This window comes from Brachyistius frenatus, unplaced genomic scaffold, assembly GCF_029030835.1.
Source record: "Brachyistius frenatus isolate BFR_SWC_R1_liver_20210118 unplaced genomic scaffold, ASM2903083v1 Contig_78, whole genome shotgun sequence".
NCBI classification, from domain to species: domain Eukaryota; kingdom Metazoa; phylum Chordata; class Actinopteri; family Embiotocidae; genus Brachyistius; species Brachyistius frenatus.
The window spans coordinates 528,952-551,119 of record NW_027210677.1 but is presented as its reverse complement, the minus strand read 5'-3'; the positions used below and the strand labels follow the sequence as shown (position 1 = coordinate 551,119).

At 41.0% G+C, this 22,168-nt stretch overlaps 1 protein-coding gene across 1 annotated transcript in view; it reads right to left on the bottom strand.

Moving 5' to 3' along the window:
- The window catches only part of dnah9 (dynein, axonemal, heavy chain 9), a 155,282-nt gene that overhangs the window by 75,304 nt on the left and 57,810 nt on the right, over positions 1-22,168 (bottom strand). Inside the window, 10 exon segments of the mRNA XM_069708821.1 lie at positions 8,244-8,483; positions 11,254-11,356; positions 12,081-12,246; positions 14,364-14,571; positions 15,625-15,798; positions 16,668-16,842; positions 17,355-17,502; positions 18,562-18,670; positions 19,022-19,149; positions 19,245-19,455. Of these exon segments, the coding sequence (XP_069564922.1) occupies positions 8,244-8,483; positions 11,254-11,356; positions 12,081-12,246; positions 14,364-14,571; positions 15,625-15,798; positions 16,668-16,842; positions 17,355-17,502; positions 18,562-18,670; positions 19,022-19,149; positions 19,245-19,455 (1,662 nt within the window).

Below are 22,168 nucleotides of genomic sequence, written 5' to 3'. Positions count from 1 at the left end.
TTCATTCCCACAGTTGAGGACTGGATTATTGTGATCCATGATATTTCTCTAATGGAGAAACTAACTTTTGTTTTAAGACTTGAACAAGAAAAGTTTGAAGGATGTTGGAAATCGTGGGTTTATGATGCATCCTCATTTAGAACAGATTTTACATCATGCAAAATGTTGTTTTAGCTACTCTTCTGTTCACTGTTTGTATTTTTGTATTTTTATACTTTTATTATAATTGATGTACTATTGACACAGTGTGGACTTTTTAAGTTGTTTTTACTTTATTCTTTTCCCTTCTCACCCTCACGTTAAAATGGGAACATCATGTTAACATGCTTTACAAGATGATTTGTTCCAGTTTTGTTCCAAATAAAAATGTAAATAGAAAAAAATAATAATCTTCTGGGCACCACAAATATCTATCCATAGTTGTCAATACACTAACATTGTTAACCATGGTGCTCGAGGAAATGATTCATCCTCTGGGGAACATGAAGACATTTCAGTTGGGACCAAAGAAGTGACTGAACAACATCCATCAAACGGCCTGGTCGGCATTACTGCAGATAGATTTGTTTTTCAGTTTGTGTTTCATGCATCTCTTCATCTTCCTCTTAATTTAAACAGAAAATCATGACAATGAGCAGATAAGCATTTAGTGGCTGATTGATGGTTAATGTATCTCTCAAGGAGGCCCGTGTGACGTGACAGCTTCCCTGTGAGGACACTGAAGAGGCAGCCAGGCAGAACTATCTCGGTGCATCACATAAACAGGTGCCGTATAGGATGAGGAAGGGTTTGGAGAGGTGCCCGGGCGCTGTTTGTTCCCTTCTGCGCACTGTCACCCAGGAGGCAGAGGCAAGCAGATGTTGTGTGTTTCCAGCCCCAGAACTTATTCTAATCAACAGAATCATCTCTGGGGGTAAAGCCAGCTGAATCCGATCTGCTTTCATATCTGAGCCCACTGAATGTGACAATTGGCTGCTAAATCCACTGTGTAATGGTGCAGGTGGGAGGTGTGCTGTGTGTGGGGATATCTGGGAGGATGTGTGTGTCCAAGAGGATTCAAAGGGAACCAGAAATTATCGCCACCACTAGAAGTACAACAGAGATGTTTTCCACGAGTGTGTGAATGATGTATTCCCTTTTTTAATATATCTTTCTACATCATTTCATTGCTTAATGGTGTCAATCATGACTCCCCACATTTATTGTGTACAAGTGTGACTGAGAAAAACAAAACACCATATGGCACCCTAAACTTTATATAACTGTAATACTCGCAGGCTTAGCTGTTCGCCGTAGCAATCGAACAAACGGCAAAGCGTGAACAAACTGAGAAGAGACAGAACTTTGTTTTCCTTCCATCCAGCTGACTTTGGCAGACTATTTCATCCTCTCTGTCCCTGATCTTTCATTGCTTTGTTAAAGCCAGAGGAGAGGGATTTGAGAGTTCTGAGTGTCGGTATGTATCTGTCTGCCTTTCTGTCTGTCAGGCTGTCTGCAAGCAAGCACACTCTCCGCTTGGCCTGACAGCTGCTCTGAGCCCCAAACAATGCTTCCCCCGCTAACAAATGCACCCTGCTGACTATCCACTGAACATCATGCAGACATATTGTGCAGTCAGTACAGTTTGGCTTTAGTCTCTTTGCACGTGACTCTCATGTACTCTCTTTCTTTCTCTCCCTTGTCTCTGTCCTCCGCGTTCACTCCGTCCATCTTTCCCCCATCTCCTCCCTCGCCTCTTGAGCCTCAAGGAGCTCATTTAGGCTGACGTGGAGAAGACAGGCCCACGGATATGCCCGCTGGTCATGGCAGAGAACGAACATTGGCAAACAGAGCTCTTTGACAACGCTCCCAGTCGGACGCCAAATTGTTTGTCTTGCCCTATTAGTGGAATTTCGCTACTGTACTTCACTTAGAGCATGTCTAATTTAACATCCACTGGGCATAATGATCAGCCCGAATGCTCAGAGGAAGTAGACATTTATGGAGACAGAGAGTAAGAAGTGGAGAGATGGAGTAATGTATAAAGTTAGCAAGGGGTAAAGGACAAAGTCAAGAAAGTGTTGGAGAAAAATCCCACTAAGGCTTCAACAAAACTCCCTGACCTGAGCAAGATGTAAGCAAATGGCTGCAACAATACTCTCAAGATACAATCTTGAGTGTTTTCTGGACACGTTTCTTTTGTCACATCTAAAACCACCTTAACAAGGACTGCTGCAGGCTCACACGGAGCCTCTGTGCTCAGCTTTTTCGCTCATTAGAGTTGATCATAATGAGACGGTTTCCTTTGGCTGCATCTCCAATTTCCAAAGCTTATTAAAAAAAACAAAAAAAAACAACACAAAGTGAAGCACAAAAAGTCTCCCAATTATTTCAGCTGAGGCAAACATCTGAAACGTCAAGCCAGAAAACACTAACTGACAAACATTTAGGCCTTGCGCTTGAAATTAGAATCAGCGTTTTTTATTTTTTATATTTTTTATACACTTTATTAATCCCCGAGGGGAAATTTCTTCACTACAGCAGTTTGTGCTGTCATGTCAAATACTTTCCCACTTCTGAAGGTGCAAAAGAGCAGCAGAGGTACGATGGGGGATGGGGGATGACGGGGGGGGGGGGGGGGGGGAGCTGAGAGGCTGCTCACTTCTTCCCACCTGTCCGGAGGCGTTAGCGGCAGGAACTGAATAAGTTTGGAAGGTAAACTTCAAACGAGCTCCAGGAGTCCCTCTTCTGGCTTTCTTTTCAGCCTCTCTACTGGTGGAGAGAGGAACAGCAAGAAAGCTTTGACATTGTTTCTTCTCCGTGGTTATTGGATGTCCAGTCTTACTGTACAGACCAATTAAAAAAACATAAAGACTTTGACAAAAAAGGCAGAATGGCCCCTTCAAACACGAGCTTCAAAGTGTTTCGCTACAGCTAAATTACCCACTGTTTGAAGGCAGAGATGTGTGTGATCAAGGGGCTGGAAGGTAAATCTTCAGGTTGTCAGGGCTCGAGCTTTGGGATGGTAAGTTGGCTTTAATCTTTAAGTGCAGAAGGCTCCAACTTGCTACAAATGCCTCATTATCCTTAAAATGAAGAACTTATCGGACGGTCTAACAGTGTCTAAAACGTCCTTTCCGATGGCTGACGACTGACAATCACACTCACATTATGCGGTGATTTGCCAGGTGTGTTTGTAGGGTTTAACCACTTAACTACATCTATCACCAATTTAGTGTGAACAATTGAATGTAACACAAATAATCCCTTCAAAATGGTGGCACTACAAGAAAAGTCTGCAAAGTCCTCATGGTTTATCATCCTATCGGTCAAACTTGGATCAAACATTCATGCCCCTCACAGGATGAAGTGTATTAACTCTGGTTGCTTAATCTTTCCTCTAGCGCCGCCATCAGGTCACCCTCAGCTGTAGATATCAATGACACTACAGTTCTTGCACCATAGTAGCACATGTCCTGTCCTGTATGATCACTGCAGGACTGGTCTGAATAGTGTGTGGTGTTGTTGGTGTCCATCATGTGCAGGCTACGTTTAGGATTGCTTACTGATTGTGTCCTTTGTTTTGTATGTTCGTGCCTTTACAGCAAACCCATTTCCCTCTGAAGTTAATCACCGTTGGGTTCATGTTCCCTGCAATTTCTGTTAAATGTCAAGCATGTCAATGCGAGCATGTTAGCATGCTGATTTTGACATTTGGCTCAAAGCACGTAGTCCAACCTCTTAGGACCTCTACCTGCAGACTCCTAGTTAAAGAATCTATGTGGATACAACCACAACATGGACATAAACAAACCAATTCTGTCTGCGGTGCCTTCCTACTTATCATTTACCCTTTGGCTATATGTTCAGGTAATTCGGTATTCAGTTCCACCGCTACGTAGATGACACCCAGCTCCTTCCCACCAAGCTCAAACAAGCCTAATCCAACTGTCACCCTCGTCCTTTTCCAACTGCCGACAGAAAATAAAATGTTGGTTCTCTGATACTTTTCTCAAACAGAGGTTTCACTAGCAGGGACTAAATCTACTTTGGCCTAACCTGAAAAATGTTCTCTGACTATAGATTATTCCATAGTTCCTCCTCACCCACAGTTAAAAGTCTGTGTCATCATTGACAGCACATTATCTTTCAAAGCACACATCAATAACATCAGTCAGTCATGCTCCCACAGGAATATCAATCATCTTTACCGGCTATTGCATCTAGCAGCACCGCCATCCTCAAACATGCCCTGATTACATCCTCTATCAATTATTGCAACTCTCTCCTCTCTGGTTGTAATAGAGTGGTCTTGTTGCCATCTCGTAGCTGTGATATGTAAATTAAGTTGTGATGATACTTTAAGGTTGGCTAGTGAATACGAAGTCTGCCAAGCCTCTCTGCAACGTGGTGTGTAGCTGTTTCCCTTGAGGCGTTCAAACAAAGACGTGTTTGGATTATTGAGAGCCTCCAAGTACCTCACACTGGTCTTCCTTCTCAAGATCTTCCAAAAACTATAACGTGACCACAATTCAGATGCCCACATCATCACAAGAACCCGAGGGCTCTGCTGTGACAAGACTACAACCGACCGTAATCTTTTGTTAAAAAACGTAACATAACGTCTGAATGCAAGACAGTGTGTCCCTTAGTGCACGTATGTAAACACATCTACAAGTCCTTCAGCCCATACGTCCATATAGTTTGTTTGTTCTTACCCTCAAATACAACCAAGAGTGGTGACTAAATTAGCGCCCCTGGTTAAGTTCAGGCACACAAAAAAATGCCTGGTTAGGGAAAGATAATGGTTCATTTCAGATGACTATGAGTTGTTAACAGCTCCAACAAACAGTGATTTCATTCTCAACTGTAAACTGTAAGTTCTTATGGTTTTATTTCAATAAATGTTCAAAAGATCCAAAATCTCCCAAAACATTTAAAATACTTTCAGGTGGGAAGAAGTGAGTACTTTCACTTCTATTATTAATGCAGGACTTTTACTTACAGAGGATAATTTTTACATTGCTATTTTGGGAGATTTACTTAAATAAAGAGTCAGAATACTTGTTCCATCGCTCCTGTTTCTGCGTACCGCCTCCTGTTGATTTTGACAGTGAACTGGTTATAAATTCAAAACATATTCCACGCTTTGCTAGTGCTACGTTCTTATGTGAGTGCTCTGATTAATAAATGTATGATGTTACCACGGGTTGCATTATTTGCTCTGTTAATTCAATAAAGCAAGAGAAAGCTAAAACTGAATAAACAGTAAAATCCCAGGCTGAACAATGAATGGATGGGATAGTTCATCTAATTTACAATTCTCAATTTCAGCTGTGTTAGCTGCATTAACAGTCAGTACATGCTGACATGAAATAGATGGACCGATCTATTTGAAGGGGTGGGGAGGTGGTGGGTCCGGGGGGGGGGGGGTTGATAGTAACACTTCCTGTACCTGACTTACAGTATACAGGTAGCCATATCCTGTATATTTGGGACCATTTAACCCCCAATCAGATGGGCTGCTTTAACAATATGTGGGCTAAAGTCGTAATGTGGATTTTTTTTAATTTTTTTTCACCCACATTGCAGGTTGCATGTGGTTCACTCGGTGCCAAATCTCAACCTGCATACATATGCCTACAATAGTAATTAATTGTTGTTAAAAAAAAAAAAAATCTCACTGTGCTCCTAAACATCTTTATGTGCTCCAATTTGGGATACATGTACTCCCTGGGAAAAGGTTTGGAGTAAAGCCCTGAGTCCCTTCCATCGAAAGTATCACCCACATTCTCCAGCAGCTTCACCGGCTTCCTGTTAAACACCCTATTGATCTCAATATTTTGCTTCTCACCTTCAAAGCTCTTCATAACCAAGCACCTCCGTATTTCTCTGATCTCCTTCACATCTGCACACCCTCCTGTCCTCTCAGATCCTCCTCCTCCGTTCTTCTGACTACACCCCCGTACCCGCCTGACTACCACAAGGTTTAGAGCCTTCAGCCGAGCTTCCCCTCGACTCTGAAACTCTCCCACAAGACATCCGGAACATTGACTCTCTAAATACCTTCAAATCCATCCTCAGAACATACCTTTTCAAACTGGCTTATTCTGGTCGATCCTGACTCTAATTTTCACTCGATGTTTTATACTGATGGCGATTTTGTAAGCGAGATGTCACGCGCACTTTTTATGAATCAAAAATGAAATGCAAAGACAGGGTTTCTCTCCTTGTTAGGAAATATCCAAGTACAAGAAAAATGGTCTAATATAAATATCAAATACAAATGAAATAAACTTTGACGCAGGTTCTGTGTTACTGGTAGCTGTCAATTTACTTTATTCTTTGTTACTCGTAGTTACCCGGTGGATATTTAAACTCACACTAGTTCTGCTCAAACACTCACAGCTCTCTGCTTCTTTTGGCGACTTTCTTGCTCATGCAACAGTTATTTTCAAGTTATTTGAATCTGTGAACTACGTTAGCTTAGCAGTTGGTGATGGCTTCTATTTCTCCTTCTCACTCTCCTGCTCTGAGTTTCTTATGTTCAGTTATTTTTTCTGCCACCTTTAGTGATAGTCGTACATGCAGTGAATTTGATAGTGGGTACGGGGAATCGAAACCTCGATTCATCACTATGAAAGCCAAATCATTTGCTGTTGTAAGCCGAGGCACTACATCTTCTTCTCTCCCCCCGGCAGCTACTGGAAAGAGAGGGTTCTGGGTAACAGCCTGAAGAGCACATAGCCCTGAGCAGAAGCCCATAGTTTACCACCAACCAGCTCTGTGGGTTCGCATGGAGAGTGTGAGAGAGGAGAGAAGCAAACTCTAAACACAACATTAAACTATATGGATATAGATGGTATTATCTCATTCTATATCCTGTTAAATATAAACAACATTGGGGCTTAATATAATGATAATGTTTAAAAAGGGGCTTTAAAGCCCAGCTCTACAACAGTCTTTATATTTTCAAATAATATTACGATCACTAGTTCGCCTTTAGAAAATCACACAGGTCATTTACAACTAAATCCCAGTACGGTATTAGAAGATTTAGATAAATCATGAAGTTATCACTGCTGTGCCATTTCACTGTGGAACTATGCACAGCCTCTCAAATCAGAGGCAGGTGAACACAGAACATTCCTGCTGGTGTGCACACATCAGTATTGATGTTTCTGCAGAGCTCCAGTTCAAGAGTTAAGAATTTCACTTAGTTATCTTAAAAAGTGCAGAAGAAGAAAATATGTATAGAACAATGAAAAAAGAAATGAAGAAAACAGGAATGAAAGATGTGTGCGTGTGAGCCAAAAATTAGACCACAAAATTTAGCCCAACTTCTGCAGTTAGAATTAATCTGAGCAGTTTCCTTTCATATCACTCGAAACACATTCGTTTGGAGACAGGAAACACCAAACAGGTGCTAATGCAAATACAAATGCAAAAAAAGAAAAAAGAAAGAAAGCTGCTGAGAAAAAAATGCTAAAAAGCTGAGTGCTGCCGTTTCCACCAACCTGCTTTGATTGTCTTCCTGTTTGCCTGCATATTTAGCACAGCAGCAGGTTTTGGTTTGAACTAACCTGCCTTATTTGTGAGTTGTGCTTGTGAGTTCAAACAATAAGTGATTCCTTTTACATTATACATTTGATCTGTTGCCTGCAGATTATTGCAGCTTTAAAGAAGTGAACATGAATTAGAGTCCCTCCTGTGTATTCTCTACATAGTACGCTTTCTTATATACGAACTCAGCACTCTCTTAGTAAACTCCTACATGGAATTCTGAAAATTGAAGTTCCTATAGCTGAGTGGTTTGAAGCATTAATTATACAACCGAGTGTGTTAAATGAGAGCGCCTGCCCTCCATGAAACCGTGGAGGATTCTGACAGAAATATTGCCCCAAAAGCTTTTCCCCCGACAGCCTTCGTGCTCAGATATTATATTCATTTAAATACATTAAATCATCACTAACACCCGTGGAAGTGCAAATCCATTCTATTTTCTGACACACTAATTTCAGACTTATTTCTTGCTTTCAGACCCAGTTCTTAAATCAATAATCATTTAGATGAGAAATTAGTGAAAGAAGCCCGGCTGTTCTCACATGGGTAGCAGAGCTGCAGAAACAAGGTAAAATAATCCAACTCCTTGTTGGAAAAAGAAAAAGGGGTGACGTGAAAAAATAAACTTTTTTGACGGAACTACTGGCGTTTCACTTTGAGAAAATGGAGTCATGCCAGTATACGTGCTATCTATCGCTCACCTGGAAGATGTTGGAGAGGTCCCGCAGGTTAAAGATGTAGTGGAACTTGACTGCGGTGGGGAGGAAGGTGGAGGAGACGCGCTGGTGCAGGGCCAGGGCTAACTGGACCAGGCCGGGGCAGCTCTTCTGCAGCGCTGCGCTGAAGCCCTCTCCCTTCAGATGCTGAGACACGATGGAGGTGTAGATGGTGCTCAGGGCCTCGGCTCCGGGAAACGACAGGGCAAAGACTGAGAAGTGTCGCTGTGGAGAGAAATGGAGCATAAACACGGCAATAGTGAACGTGTTGCTCCTCACTAATGATGCAGTCCACTTCCAGAAGAAAAGCGAGGGTCACCTTGTGGGTGTTTGCGGCAGGAAGTGAAATGGGCCTGTCAGTCAAGTGTGCCTTTTAAATTCAAATACAGTGAACCCTCGTTTTTCGCGGGGGTTACGTTCCAAATAGAAACCGTGATAGGCGAAATCCGTGAAGTAGTAACCTTTATTTTACAATTGAAATAGATAGAACTGGACATTAAATATATCTACGTTACATATAGTCGTAATGTGATTTCAATGCACGATGCAAATCCGTGAAGCAGCGAGACCGTGAAAGGTGAACCGCGTTATAGCGAGGGTTCACTGTATAACACTTCTTAAGTTTGTCCTCTAATCATATAACTGTCCTGTGGCAAAGTGATCATCCACGTTTCCTTAAACCTGGATGAGAGAGTATGTTTACACACCAGTGTACCAGTTATATATCATATCCTGTCTACTGGAATGACTGATATTATTTGTACACGCTCATCATGACCGTCCTTTCCCAAAAAGCATCCTAAACATTCACCCTGTTCTCACCGTCTCCTCCCTTTTACACAGTGTACTAAATACCTGCAGCTCGTGGACCTCTCTCGTGTATAATACTGTATCTTTACTGCAGGCATGTCTGACCAGTTTTCCCCCAAGCCGACTCAGTGTTGAAGCCTGGAAAACACTGCCTGCCTGGCGTGTGCGTTACCTCTCGCATGCCGCTTAGCTATGGTTTAGTTGCGTGCATGTGTGTGTGTGTGTGTGTGTCCACACCGGCTGCATGCCAGCCGCGGTGCTGCGGCTGCAGGTCCTACCATTGAATCAATGAGTTTCTCTTCAATAATGGTCATCAATATAGTGTTTTGGAGGTCCGACAAGTGATGAGTTGTAACCAAAAAGCAGGCAGATGGTTTTCTGTTTACCCTTGTTCATAATGAGACACACAGACACACACACTGAGACAGAGGAGAGATGATGAACGCTAATCATCTTCATCATCGTCATCACTGACTGCAGCTTTTTTTTGTCTCTGATCAGATGGTTTTTTTTGTCATTCCAGTTAATGGTGGAGCTTTAGTCTGTTTGACTGAATCCGTCACTCTGTTTGATTTATTGTAAAGACAAAGTTAAAAAGTCGCAGAATGAAATCGGTTTCTGTTCCCGTTGGGTTTTTTTTCTCAGCAGGGAACGTGGCTGCTCTAATCCATTAATATGGAAATGAGATCACGACATGCAGCAACAGGTAACGCACACGTCATGCATTCAGTGTGTTGCAGGTGGCAGCCAAACTTCTGCGAGGTGAAAAAAAACTATTCTTGAGCAAGAGCAACAATATCAGACGGAAAACACAACCATATTCTTCCTTCTCTGTGGACCCGTCTGCTGTTAAACAATACACTGCTGACAACAGTGTCCAGTGATAACTTCTTCCAGTTTCTTGCTAAGTTTGAAAACTCCATTCACATTTTTCATGCTGAGGACACCAAGTGTGAATCTTTGCTGAGCTTGCAGCTTTGTCTTCTCATTTAAACCCTGCAGGTGGTCATCTCCTCCGTCAACTATTTCCACAGGTCCCCACATTTAAACTTCTCAAGTGTGTGATTTTGCTCCATGGCAACATCCCTGACCTCCTGTCAGCCTGTCTGATCCTTGTTTCTTGCCGCCTCAAACCTGACAGTGCGCCTCGCTTGCTGCCTGCCCTTTCATTTTCAAACACCAACCTTTCCCATTTCCGCAAGGCGATGTTAGCTTGATGTGCCATACCATCAATAGGATGCAAGCCACAAAATAATTCACTGACTAGGAGGAGGAATGCCCTGTCTTCCTGACTGCGCTCATTAAAATCTTCCACTATGTCTGTCAGAATGCCCTGTACTCTGTCACCGTCTCGCTCTGTGTCACTCATTCAATTCTTTATCTTTGAAAATACTTTGCCCACATTCACTTCTTGGCTATCGCTCATGACAAGTTTCTGTATCATATCTCTGCTGTGCACTGGTAGGAGCCTAATGCTTGTTCTCTCAAAGAAAACAAATGCAAACTAGTGCCATCTTTTACAAATATCCCCTCAGCACCACATGTATGGGGATTTTCAAGTTTCTCTCTATAATACTGCAATGTCTTGACCTCACTATATGAAGTGCGCTGAAATGGCTCGGGAGATGGTTACAATTTGGTGCTGTAGCATTAAATTAAATATTTTGTTGTGGGACAAATACACACTGTAACATCCTTTTTGGCATGCTGCATTGTCACCTTAAATTTTTAGTACCATATCGTTGCAGAAACAAGCTTTTCCTACTTCTGAAAATGATCAGCATTTCAGTTTTTCTGAAAACAAATTGCCAACCCAAATAAATGAACAACAAATGAATGCGCACTGCCGTCAGGTGTACTTTTATAAATGCTGAATCATAATACTGAGTCATGTTGTAATTCACATGTCCTTAATGTCCAAATAAAAAAATGCAGAAACAAATAGAAAATGCATTTAAAAAAATGTGGTGGCCCATAGATTTGCCAAAAATAAAAGATACAAAACAAAAAATAATTAATTGTATAGCATTACATAATGTGTCTTAAATAAATCATGGGAGGCATATATATAGAAAATACAATATATGATAAAGTGCAAAATAAAGTAGTGCACATGTAACCTCAGCTGTGAGTTGCATAAACAATGGAACACAATGTGCTGTGAGGACATGGTGTATATGTGTACCTGCAGTCGTGGATTAATGGTGAAGCTGCCGGCTGTGGGGTTCATGCAGGACACGTATTGAACATTGTGCATTTCCTTCAAAAGCAGCTTATTACGGTCATACCTGGGAGTACACACAGACACATATGCAGAGAAAAAAAAAATCATTATTTAACAGGCTTGCTTGCACACAAACACCCACTCATGCCCTGATGCGCGCACACACACACACATACACCTTCCCCACGCTTTTGCTGATATGGACGCCTCAGTTTCCACTTAAGCTGGCGTGGCTCACTGGCATCCTCCCTCCTCTCAATTTCATACCTGAAATCCTCCTAGCATATCTCTAATGGGCTGACCGTGTCTAAACCAGTCAGCCTGTGTCTGACGCAGTGTAACCATGTTCAGAATGGCCTCACTGTGTCAGAGAGAGAAGCAACAAAATCCTTTTACGGGGAATCACACACCCATGCTCCCACATTTGACTTTTGGTACTCCTAAAAGTTGTAACATATTGATACTGAGGCGGGGATCTCTCTGAATACTAAAATGAAGGGCTTTTCAGTAGAGAGGCTGTTCTTCTGAATTATTAGGGTATTACACCTATCAGCTGCTGGCACTCCATTATCTGAATGATCCTTTTTTATATTAATACATGAAGAATTTGTCTGAAACTGTCCATCATTTGAGCAATTAAAGTGAAAAACAGTCCCCAAGCTGATGTGGTATTTCCTGAAAATCACCTACAAGTCCCACTCTATGCATAATGTTTCTCTTTCAACAGAACAGAAATGTACTTATACTGGCTCATACATACAGCTATATGCTAAATGGCAAAGCATTACCAGTGGTTGTAGTCCATGTGTTGGCGTATCAGTGTGTGGGGTTGGACCGTGCCATATGGATCCACCTCAGGCATATTCATGTCGTCTATGAAGTAGATCAGTCTTCTGCTGCCTGGAGGTCCATAGTTGCGCCCCGCTTTCTTCTCAAGGGGCTTTTCCAACATGGCTGTGTAGGAGATGAATGAAGGGGCAGAGAGCGGAAATGTGGTAAATAAAGAATCAGCACAGAGCAGGGTGCAACTGAATGGCAGGATTTATGGTGTAGTTCAGAGCTGGGGAGCCGGGAGCCAGTGTGGGGACGTTTAATTTAAGTAGAAGGATTCATAAGGTAATGATGCTGAACTATGGGTACTAAAATATTTTTTCTTTGACTTGTATTTGTGTTCTACTTACTTAAAACCGTTTGAGAAGGGACTTCTGAAGTCAACACATCAGTTGAACTGTTAACAGCTTATAGACATGTACAAGAGGTCATAATAATATCTTTGTTGTGATGGCCCACCCGGCATCTACACATGCCACACGACTGACAGCATCCATATCTTCACACGCTATGCTATTTTCTTATTACTTAAATAAACTAACTTGGACTTTGCTTTTTTGTGTGTGGCCTGTGTGTTACAAGGCTGGGGGCTTGTCCGGGATCTTAGGGATCTCTAAAGAAAACGTTTAGTGAGTGTTTCTTCAGCAGTTGAGTGTTTCTCTAAGTAATTGCTATGAAGAGAAAATAACTTTGTGTGCTTTCAAAGTTCCGTGTCAGCATTTTTGTTAAATGCCATATATAAAGAAAAATTGTAAAGGAAGTATCCACACAGTTTTTAGAGTCATTGAATTCTGTTTTTAATCTACCTGCAACAACTTTTGTATAAAGTCTTGCGGTTGAGTTAATTAGATGACTGCTTAGTTAGGGCAGCTAGGGGAACTCAGGCTAGAAATGATTGCAACCAGCGTTATAGCCTATTGTGCCCAGTGGTGAGTAACTTCAGTTGCTTCGAGGTGGATATAGTTGTATTTTAAGCCATTTAGAAATGCTGATCTAATCAAAGTTTGAGCACAGTCTTAAAGATGACTTTTTAAAGGCAGAAGCAGATGGTGTTGCTTCATATTGAAGTGCTGTTCTGAGAAAATGTCCACTGTAGTGACTGTATCTCCAGAGCCAGCCAAGTTAGTTTCTTATTTTGTTAGTTTTGGAGCTACTTTAACATTTAAGTAGCAGAAAGGTGATACAGAATCAGCAGCCATTGAAGCTGGAGGCTAAAGAGCCTTAAACTTGCAAGGCTAAGAATAAATGTGAACTTACATGATGCTGTGAACTTAAACAAAAGCAGGAGCAACACTACCGTCTACACCTGATCAAACATGATACGTTTTCTATGCCTCCCCCCCCACACACACACACCCAAAGACACATAAACAAACCATACACTGTACATAAAAATGGACATACCCGCCAGGTTTGAAAAGTGAACCCAAAGAGGAGGTGCCCTAAAGTGCAATACCACTAAGGGCCAGTAGGGGCTGACCGCAAAAACGTCTGGCTCCAATAAACTCCCATTCAACTTTTCTTATGAAATTCAAAGTCAAAACATTATCGCTGAGGTAAGATAGTTGTTCAGAGGCAGGTCTGTCCTATCAGAAGCAAAGGTCCTGGCGATTCATCAGTTTGAGGGTTCATAAACAAAGGAACTTGGTAACCACCAACATAGGTAATAATGCAGTCTGAGGTGTCACAGTACAAAAAAATAAATGTGTCTGCTAAATCAAGTATAACGTGTATTGTTAGATTGTATTATCAGTAATTTTGGAGTTTTGTTGGCATTATACCATGGCCCAAAAAAAAAAAATCAGCAATACTGAACATCTTTATGAATTTCTAAATATCTTTTGGCTGATGTATTGTCAAACCAAGTTTTATTTAAAAATGTTGGGACTTTACAGTTAGCCTGGTTCCAGATCAGCATCTTGGAGATTCAAATTCAGTTCTGCTGCTTTGAGACAGGATTAATACCAGACAACATCCTCATACATAACGCTATTTTAAAATTCAAGGATGAGTTTAATCTAGGAGTCATAGAAATAACATTTTTTTTTATTTTTTCATGATCGATGTGTAAAGTGCCACCTGCCCTGAGACACTCCTACCACAGCTTCCATGGAGGCAGCATTATTTTTGACTTTCAATCAATTCATGGAATCCGGACACACAAGTTAATGAGACACCTTCCAGAAAATTTAGTGTTCTGTGGCAGTTGTATAAAGCATGATGATATGCGCCGTTCCTACCTTGGAGCATAGCAGACGTGGTGTAATAGTTAAAGGGGACATTTGTGACCATGTATTTCTCTGTGTCCAATGATCCGAGCTTTTCCCCAACCAGAACAGTCTTCCCAGTGCCAGCATTCCCAACCAACATGACAGGCCTCCGGCGCTCCAGGAGGCGGTCCATGAAGTAACGGACTCGAATGGTCTCTGTTGTGTGCACCAGACATGCCTGTACATAGGAAACGCATGTCGAAACACAGGATGCAAACGAACAAAAACCTGAATGTAGATACTCTTTTCAGAAATGAATACACCAAAGTGTATAAGGTTGCAAAAATGTGAGAAGTTTGAACCATTTTTGCCTAATAAAATACTATAATGACAATTATACATGGTGATAACTATAATCCCTCTCAATTATAAAACACGAGACAAACCATTATTAAAAATAGAGATCCTTTAGTTTTACGATTATTATCGTGACTGAGCAGTACTTTTTTTTTACAGATGTAGCAAATGAAAACACTGTATCAAACATAGATGTCTCATTTCTCTACAGCAATTTTGACCAACATCACTGATGAGCAAAAATCACTGAATAATCATTCTACTGTTTCAGCCTGTCTGTATAGGACTTAACGTGGCACTGAAGTGTCTTTTCCTTTTCTTAAATTTTAAAATTTGTATGCCCACATCTGAGCATGACTCCACAACATCTTAAAAAATACAAACCTTATAATGTTTCTATGGCTAACATAAAGGTCATCTACTGCCTATCCGCTCGTCCAGCAGATATAGAGCAACATTAGCATTTATTTGGAGTTGCATTTTAGACACCTGACAAAAGTAATGCTTCTAATTCTGGTAAAGCCATCACCAACCTTTGAGGTACATGCTTGGGTCTTTTGCTGTTCTAAGTGGCTAAGCTTGTCTGTCTACTGTTTGGTGGCTTTAAGAGAGCTTTTTCATTGAAAACCAAGGTTTATACAGTGAAACCAAAACAATAAGCTGAAAGATGATAAATTGCTCTGTGGAGCAGAGGGTAACTGCAAAGCTGAATAATTCACATTTGTATCATTAGTGACCCCTTTCACATGCCACATACCCGTTTGACCCACTATGTGTGAAGACATTTTAATTAGTACAGCAAACAATAAACTTCTATCAATTAGCTAATAGATTATTTGACAAACTGTTTTTGCAAACTTAAATTTCTAATGCTGTAAAACATTTTAAGAATATTGTAAAGCAGACAAAACCCAATATGCATCATTCATCATACCTGAAGTGGTAAATCTGCATCCATCTCAAACTTGGGCATCATCTTGGACCAGGGTTCAAACTTCTTGCTCTCAGGGTCGATGTAGTAATCAAACACTGTGCCCTGGGATGGGAACTTGATGGTTTTGAACTCGCCCACCCACCACTTGCTGAACTCCACTCTGTAGTCCACCAGCTACATTCACACAGAGCATACACACAGAGACACAGAGGGTAGGCAAGCGGTCAATATTTTAAAATGACTTCCTCTCTGCTTTCTCCCCCCTCCATACAGAGGCTATGGATCTATGCGTTTGATTTACACTGGTGTGAATACAAACCAGAGGACAAATACACGGCGACAATATAGAGATACAGCTACAGCAGTTGAAGGGTGGAAAATGAGAGATGGCAGACCTATCTATCCATCTATGTGGTTCAGAGAGCGAAGTAGCCTCATCACTTGCTGGCTGTCAGTTCCTCACCTTCCTCTCTGCCTCCCCACCTCTTGGTACCTGTCTCCTCTATTCACTACCAACTCTCCAGTCAATAAAACCACTTAACATTTAAATGCATCTGTGATGGGAAAATAAAGTGGAGTACATTTGTACCAAAGGGAGAGCAGTTTTATCCCATAACTTAGATGGACGCGCTTACTGTACGGCACTAACGGGATTGCTTAGCAACTGCTCGCTGTGGCTCTCCTGCTGATTTAAATTCAGCCAGCCTGTATGTTGCTGAGTGGGAATGGAGTCCGCTTCATTTTCAGATGGAGATATCTTCCTTTTAAAGAACTTGCCATTTCTTCAAGTGAAAATAACATTCAAATGACTTTTCATAAATAGAGATGCAAGGTTGAGTTGCCTAAAAGCCATCAGGGTTTGAATAATGCCCAGGAATGTCCATAACGCAAGAGCAAGACATTATTTCAGGAAGGAGTTATGAGGAGAGAAAATAAAAGTAGAAAAAAAAAATCATTCAGCTGTTTCAGTGATGTCCCATTCTTTTCTTGCTTTATGCAACCACTTAGTAAGCATCTCACATGCCCAGAAGGCCACACAGTACCTGGTCCTGGAACATGGCTCCCCCAAAGGCCCAGACCGCAGTGAAGACAAAATAGAGCTCATAAAGTTCTTTGGCACAGTCTGACGGGGTGTTTTCTGGTGTCAGAAGACACTCCAGTAGGTAGCACAGCATCTGCACCAGACTCTGCTCAGGGATAGGGATAATCTTCTTAAACCTGGGCAAAGAAAGACACATCACATCACAGGATTCAAGCATCACCGCTGATTTGTGTTCCTCATTTAATAAGGAAAATAACAACTGTGCTGACACATTTTTTTTTTTTACAGATTTAACAGAACAAACACAGCTTTCTTTAAATAAACAAATTAAATTATGTTTACTTCCAAGAAAGCAGATGACACATTTATGTGCGGTGGTAGAGTGGTACATTTTGGGGAGTTTTGGTGTCAAACAGGACAAAATATTCCTCCTCTCCGTCTCCCTCCTCTGCTTCCTGTCTTCTGTTGTCTGCGGCAATAGCAGTGGTGATGAAGGTGTTGGAGGAGGCGAGTAGTCCTGTACAGAATGCAGGACGGCATCCAGCTCCTCTGAGTCAGGCCCTGTTATCCCCGGTCCAACACACCCACTTCACACAGATCCTCCCTGGGTTATCTCACACCACTACATCCTGCGTCAACACCATGACGGCAAGCGACGCCTGTCATGGTGGCACAGAAGCTGCGTTACCTTGATCTGAGGGCGTCCAGGCAAGAGGGAAGGTATTTGTCGAACAGTATGGTCAGGTTGGCCTTCTCTGATTGGACTTCTCTCTTGTCGATCCAGCTAGAGACCGGAGGGTTCCATCCCAGATCTGCTGGGTTTATGTACAAAATGCCTGAAAGAACAAACAAGATCAGACTTTGTTCCACTTTGTGATGAGCTGCCGATCCCTCCGAACCTTCCACCCACCATACAGTGCTTATGTACCCTGTCACCATCAAGTGCAACAGAATGTAGTTGCGTGTTCAAGCATCCAGCAGATGAGCAACATTACGACGATCCAATCTTTTGGCTTCCACCGTCTTTTAAGATAAATATCCGTGTCTTTATCGGAGTAACGCGCCACTGTTCAGCAGCTACTCGAACCTTGTCTGCTTTTGGTGTTGGAGAGTTCAGCAGGTTTTTCACTGCGTCTTGCTTTAAATGTCACTGTTGAGAGGTTTGAGACCAAGCCAAAACAATAAAGTTGTGATCTGTAAAACCAAAATAATGAACTGAAAAGAAGTCAAATCTCTCCATTTAGCTGAGAGGAACTAGAGTTGAATATTGATGCTCTGTGGGTTTATCACATAGACTGTATATAAAAGTGGACGTACTGTAGCTTCCAGGTCTGAAAAATTAGGCCGATGTTGAAGTGCCTTAAGCTGCGATACCACCGGGTACCGTTAGAGGCTTTGTTCAAAAGACTCAAAAAATTCTAAGTCAATAAAATTTCTCCTCATGTTCTCTGTTTTGTTACCTGAAGTCACTCATTATTAGCTTTCTGGCCGTTCATCTGAAAATAATCCCGTCATTCATTAGAAAATAAGCTTAAAAAAGATGTGTTTTTGGGGCATGTCTGTTTGATTGACAGGCCGGTAATGGACATATTTGGACAAATACTATGGGCAGAAATATCAGTAAAAACTGAAGACCCAGATGTGAGACACGAACTGAATCTGAACTGAAACTGAATTAGAATTTTTTTTTTCAAAGCAAATTCATTCAAATTCAGAATGAAACATTCAGTTTCAAGTTTATTGAAATTCAGTTTCAAACTAAAATTTTAATTTCAAGTTGAGATATTCAAATATAAATGATTCAAATTCAGTTTCTAGTGACACATATTTCTGCCCATAAAACACCCACAATAGTAGGTAAAAGGAAGAGATAAAGAAATGAAAGAAAGAACAACCTGCTCTGGATACAGTAGCAGGTGTAGCCGTGCGAAGGTGGCTGATCTCAAACACCAGCCTCATGGTGGGTTTAAGTGGTATCCGCTCATTACTGGCCAGAGTCAGCACCTAACAGAAGGAGAAAGAACATTTACACACAGCATGCATAGATATCAATGAAAAAGAAAGTGTTATTTTTGTGCCTTTTACACAGTTGAAGCCTGGATCATGTCATCTGCTATCCTCAGCTCTTTTCAACATACAATCTCTTATTCTCTCATTCAGAGTACACATATTTTACAACTGCTTCTCATCAGAAATGAGTTACCACAGTTCCCTTTCAGATCTGAATGCTCATTTAGTGAACAACAGAGAGTGACAATGTCATTTTCATACTGAATAAAAGACTCAGTCAACACGTTTACACTTTCACACAAACACACTCACATGCAGTCACACATTCTCTCCATTCGTTCACACCTTGTTGTCATCCATGACTGTGTTGAGTGACTCAATCCACATTGGGTCAATGTCTCCATCCAGAACGATCCACTTGGGCCCATTGTGGCTGATGTTGGCCATTTCACGCATGATATTAGAAAACAGGCCTGTAGGAAGAGCAGTTCCCCATTTGGACATTTGAGACACGTCATTAAACACTTAGTAGTGATGTAAAACTGTGTCTGAAGGACTCAGTAATCACCATCTTTCCACTCTCTGGTTGCCGGGTTGATGATGCCGAAGAGCTCGTCATTGGTCACAGCCTTTGGGTTTAGGTCCGCCCACACAGGCCGACGTTTCATGTTCTGATAGGTCCTCTGCAGTGACCTCATCACTTGACTCTTCCCGGTGCCTGCGTTACCGATCACAAACACGGAGTGACGCACTGCCAGCAGCTCCTCCAGCTGCACCACCTAACACACAGACAGAAGGAAACATTTTAAAGTATTCTTTGTGTATCACGGCAAGGACACTTACGGCAGAATTCAAAGCAGTAGTATTTTGAGCACACTGTGTCACTCCTTCTGCAGTATCTCATCCTTAGTAATTTGGTCTATGGTGAATATAATGTGATGCAGGATGACAGGCGAGTGTGATGCATTGCAGTGCAGCACAGCAGCTTAATACAGTATTTACAGACTACAATAAATGACAGCACTGGTCCTCTGGAAGGACAGACATCTGCAACTACAGTATTCTATTTTTACATAATTAAAGGGCCACTATATCTATTTTGTGCGTGAAGATAAGTTTAGTTGTCATGGAGAACAATAGTCAATAGTTGTCTTCTTACGTGGAGACAAAAAACGTGTTCACATTAAATCTATGATAAAGACATTGTAAAATGAATTGTGATGGATAAATAAAACACTATTATATGGAACATAAATAATCAAATATACGTTTTAAAAAAGGAATGTTAAAAAAAAAAAATTATTCATATTTTATAATGTCACTTTCTATTCCAAAGGCCTCATCTTTGTAGTCAAAATGTACAGGTCAGAGACAGTAATGTGATTGTCTGTTGCTTCGAGACAGCACACAGTCAATCAAGAGAAACAGGGCGAAGCCAGTTTCACTGTCACAAGTCAGTGTTTAAACTTATAAAAAGTGTTCATACTTTTAAAAAACTACAGTTGTATTTTTTTATACCAATTATACTATTATCACACCATTTAAAACACAAACGAGGTGAAATAAATGAAGACAGCATGGTAGCGGAAATCTAGTTGCAGACTGATTGACAAAGCATGTTGCGAGTATAAAATAGCAAAGTAAAGTGGTTAAATTCAGGGTTTTTTTGTTGTTGCTGTTTTTTATGGCATCACTGGGCAAAATTTCATCATAACCTTTAAGCATATCGTTATTCAAATGGTCTGAGAGAGAACCGGTCTTCTCCTCCTCTTGGCTCTCTATCTGTAGAAAAGCCTGTAACAGAGACTTTAGGTCATTCAGTTCAGAGAAAGGACATTCCTCTTGGCTGTTTTACAAATGCAAATGTCCCTTCAGACATAAATTCTGATTCAGTGGCGGAAAATTCTGGAGAGAAAAAAAGTCATATTCTAGCTTTGACAGCAGCTCGGAGACCCCCTGGTTTAAATCTCCTCTGAGGAGCACAGAGAGGGAAACCAGGGCGAGGCTGCTGCACTGAGGTTAAGGTTCTGGATGTCGGCGGATGGTAACGCCACACTGGCCTCTGTACGCATCCCAAAGTCAGTCAGACAGCTCTTAGAGCAGGCCGCCAGAAGTGCGTCCCTTTGGTGAAGGTTGCGGGGGACAGAAGATCGTCTGGGCTGGAGCGAGGCCTGGACTCGAGGGGTGTTTTTGAATGTGACATCCATCCCACGAGGGCTCACCAGCTGCAGCCTCCACCAGGGGAGGTCAGTGGGCGCGGACGGGGAGACGGGAGGCCCGGACGCTGGCACAGAAACCACGGGGAGAACGACTCACTGTAATTCACTTGATTCACAATGCTATAATGTCTCCTTTTTTAAATTTAGTAATGAACATCTCAAAATAGCCCTCGTGATGTCATCAGAATTACATTATCTTGAACTTGAAACTACAGCTGTTAAACACAAAGCTTGTTTTGAATGTGAGGAGTTTAAAAGATTGGAACATTTAATCTAATCAGAAATATTTTGGTGTTTCATCATGAAATCCTTATTAATACATACAGGTTAGGATTTCTCAATATTGACTATCCTATTTTTCAATCCTAAAACTTTTATGGAGGTGCAATACTAAAACTGAATTAATAATCAGTTTAAATCGTTATACTGTATTTAGTTAAAAACATCTCATCCCCCCAACTCAGTTCATAGATTCATATTTAGTATCTAATTGTAGAGAAATCCCCATATAAACATAAAAAATAATACATTTGAAGAAATGTGAAAAGAATATTGAAAAAGTAATTCATAATAATCAATAAAAATAAATAGGTAAAACATGAATATATTGTTTGCAGCACACTGTGCATGAGTTTTATGCATATTCTATGTTTAAATTGGTCCATTAGGAAGACGTGTGATTGGTCTCAACTTGGTCTCAACGAGCGCCCAAAAAGTTTAGATGCAAATATTGGTTTGATGAATAAATCATCGTCTCAACCTTTTGCACTTTATTAATGAATTTCTTGATAAATTATTTATTTCACTTTGCAGCTAATTATCTCAGGATGTGGCCTTTTGCCCACTTTTTTTTTTTTTTTACTTGTTCATTGTCAAGTTTAAGATCCTAAATACCTACTTCTCATCCTCAGTTAGTTCAGTTGGACTTTTCCCCAGTATGTTACACTATCATAAATATAAAGATATATAATCTACATCTATCATATCTATCATAAATACTATATTGATGGAAAGACTCAGAAAAGAAAAAAAAACACTGGAATGTGTGGGAGTTAAATAGAGTCTGGCTTTGAGTGGATAAAGGTTGTAGACGGGTGACTGAACAGGGGATATAAACTAGAAACTAGATCCATGTACATACTATTTATTTATGTATATCACCGTATCATCATGCCATGTTGTGTCTGGTATTATCTAAGGGCTGTGCCATTTTATTTCAATTGTACTTGCTCTGTCTTTGTTGTTATCATGATTATCATTGCTAGCATTTTTT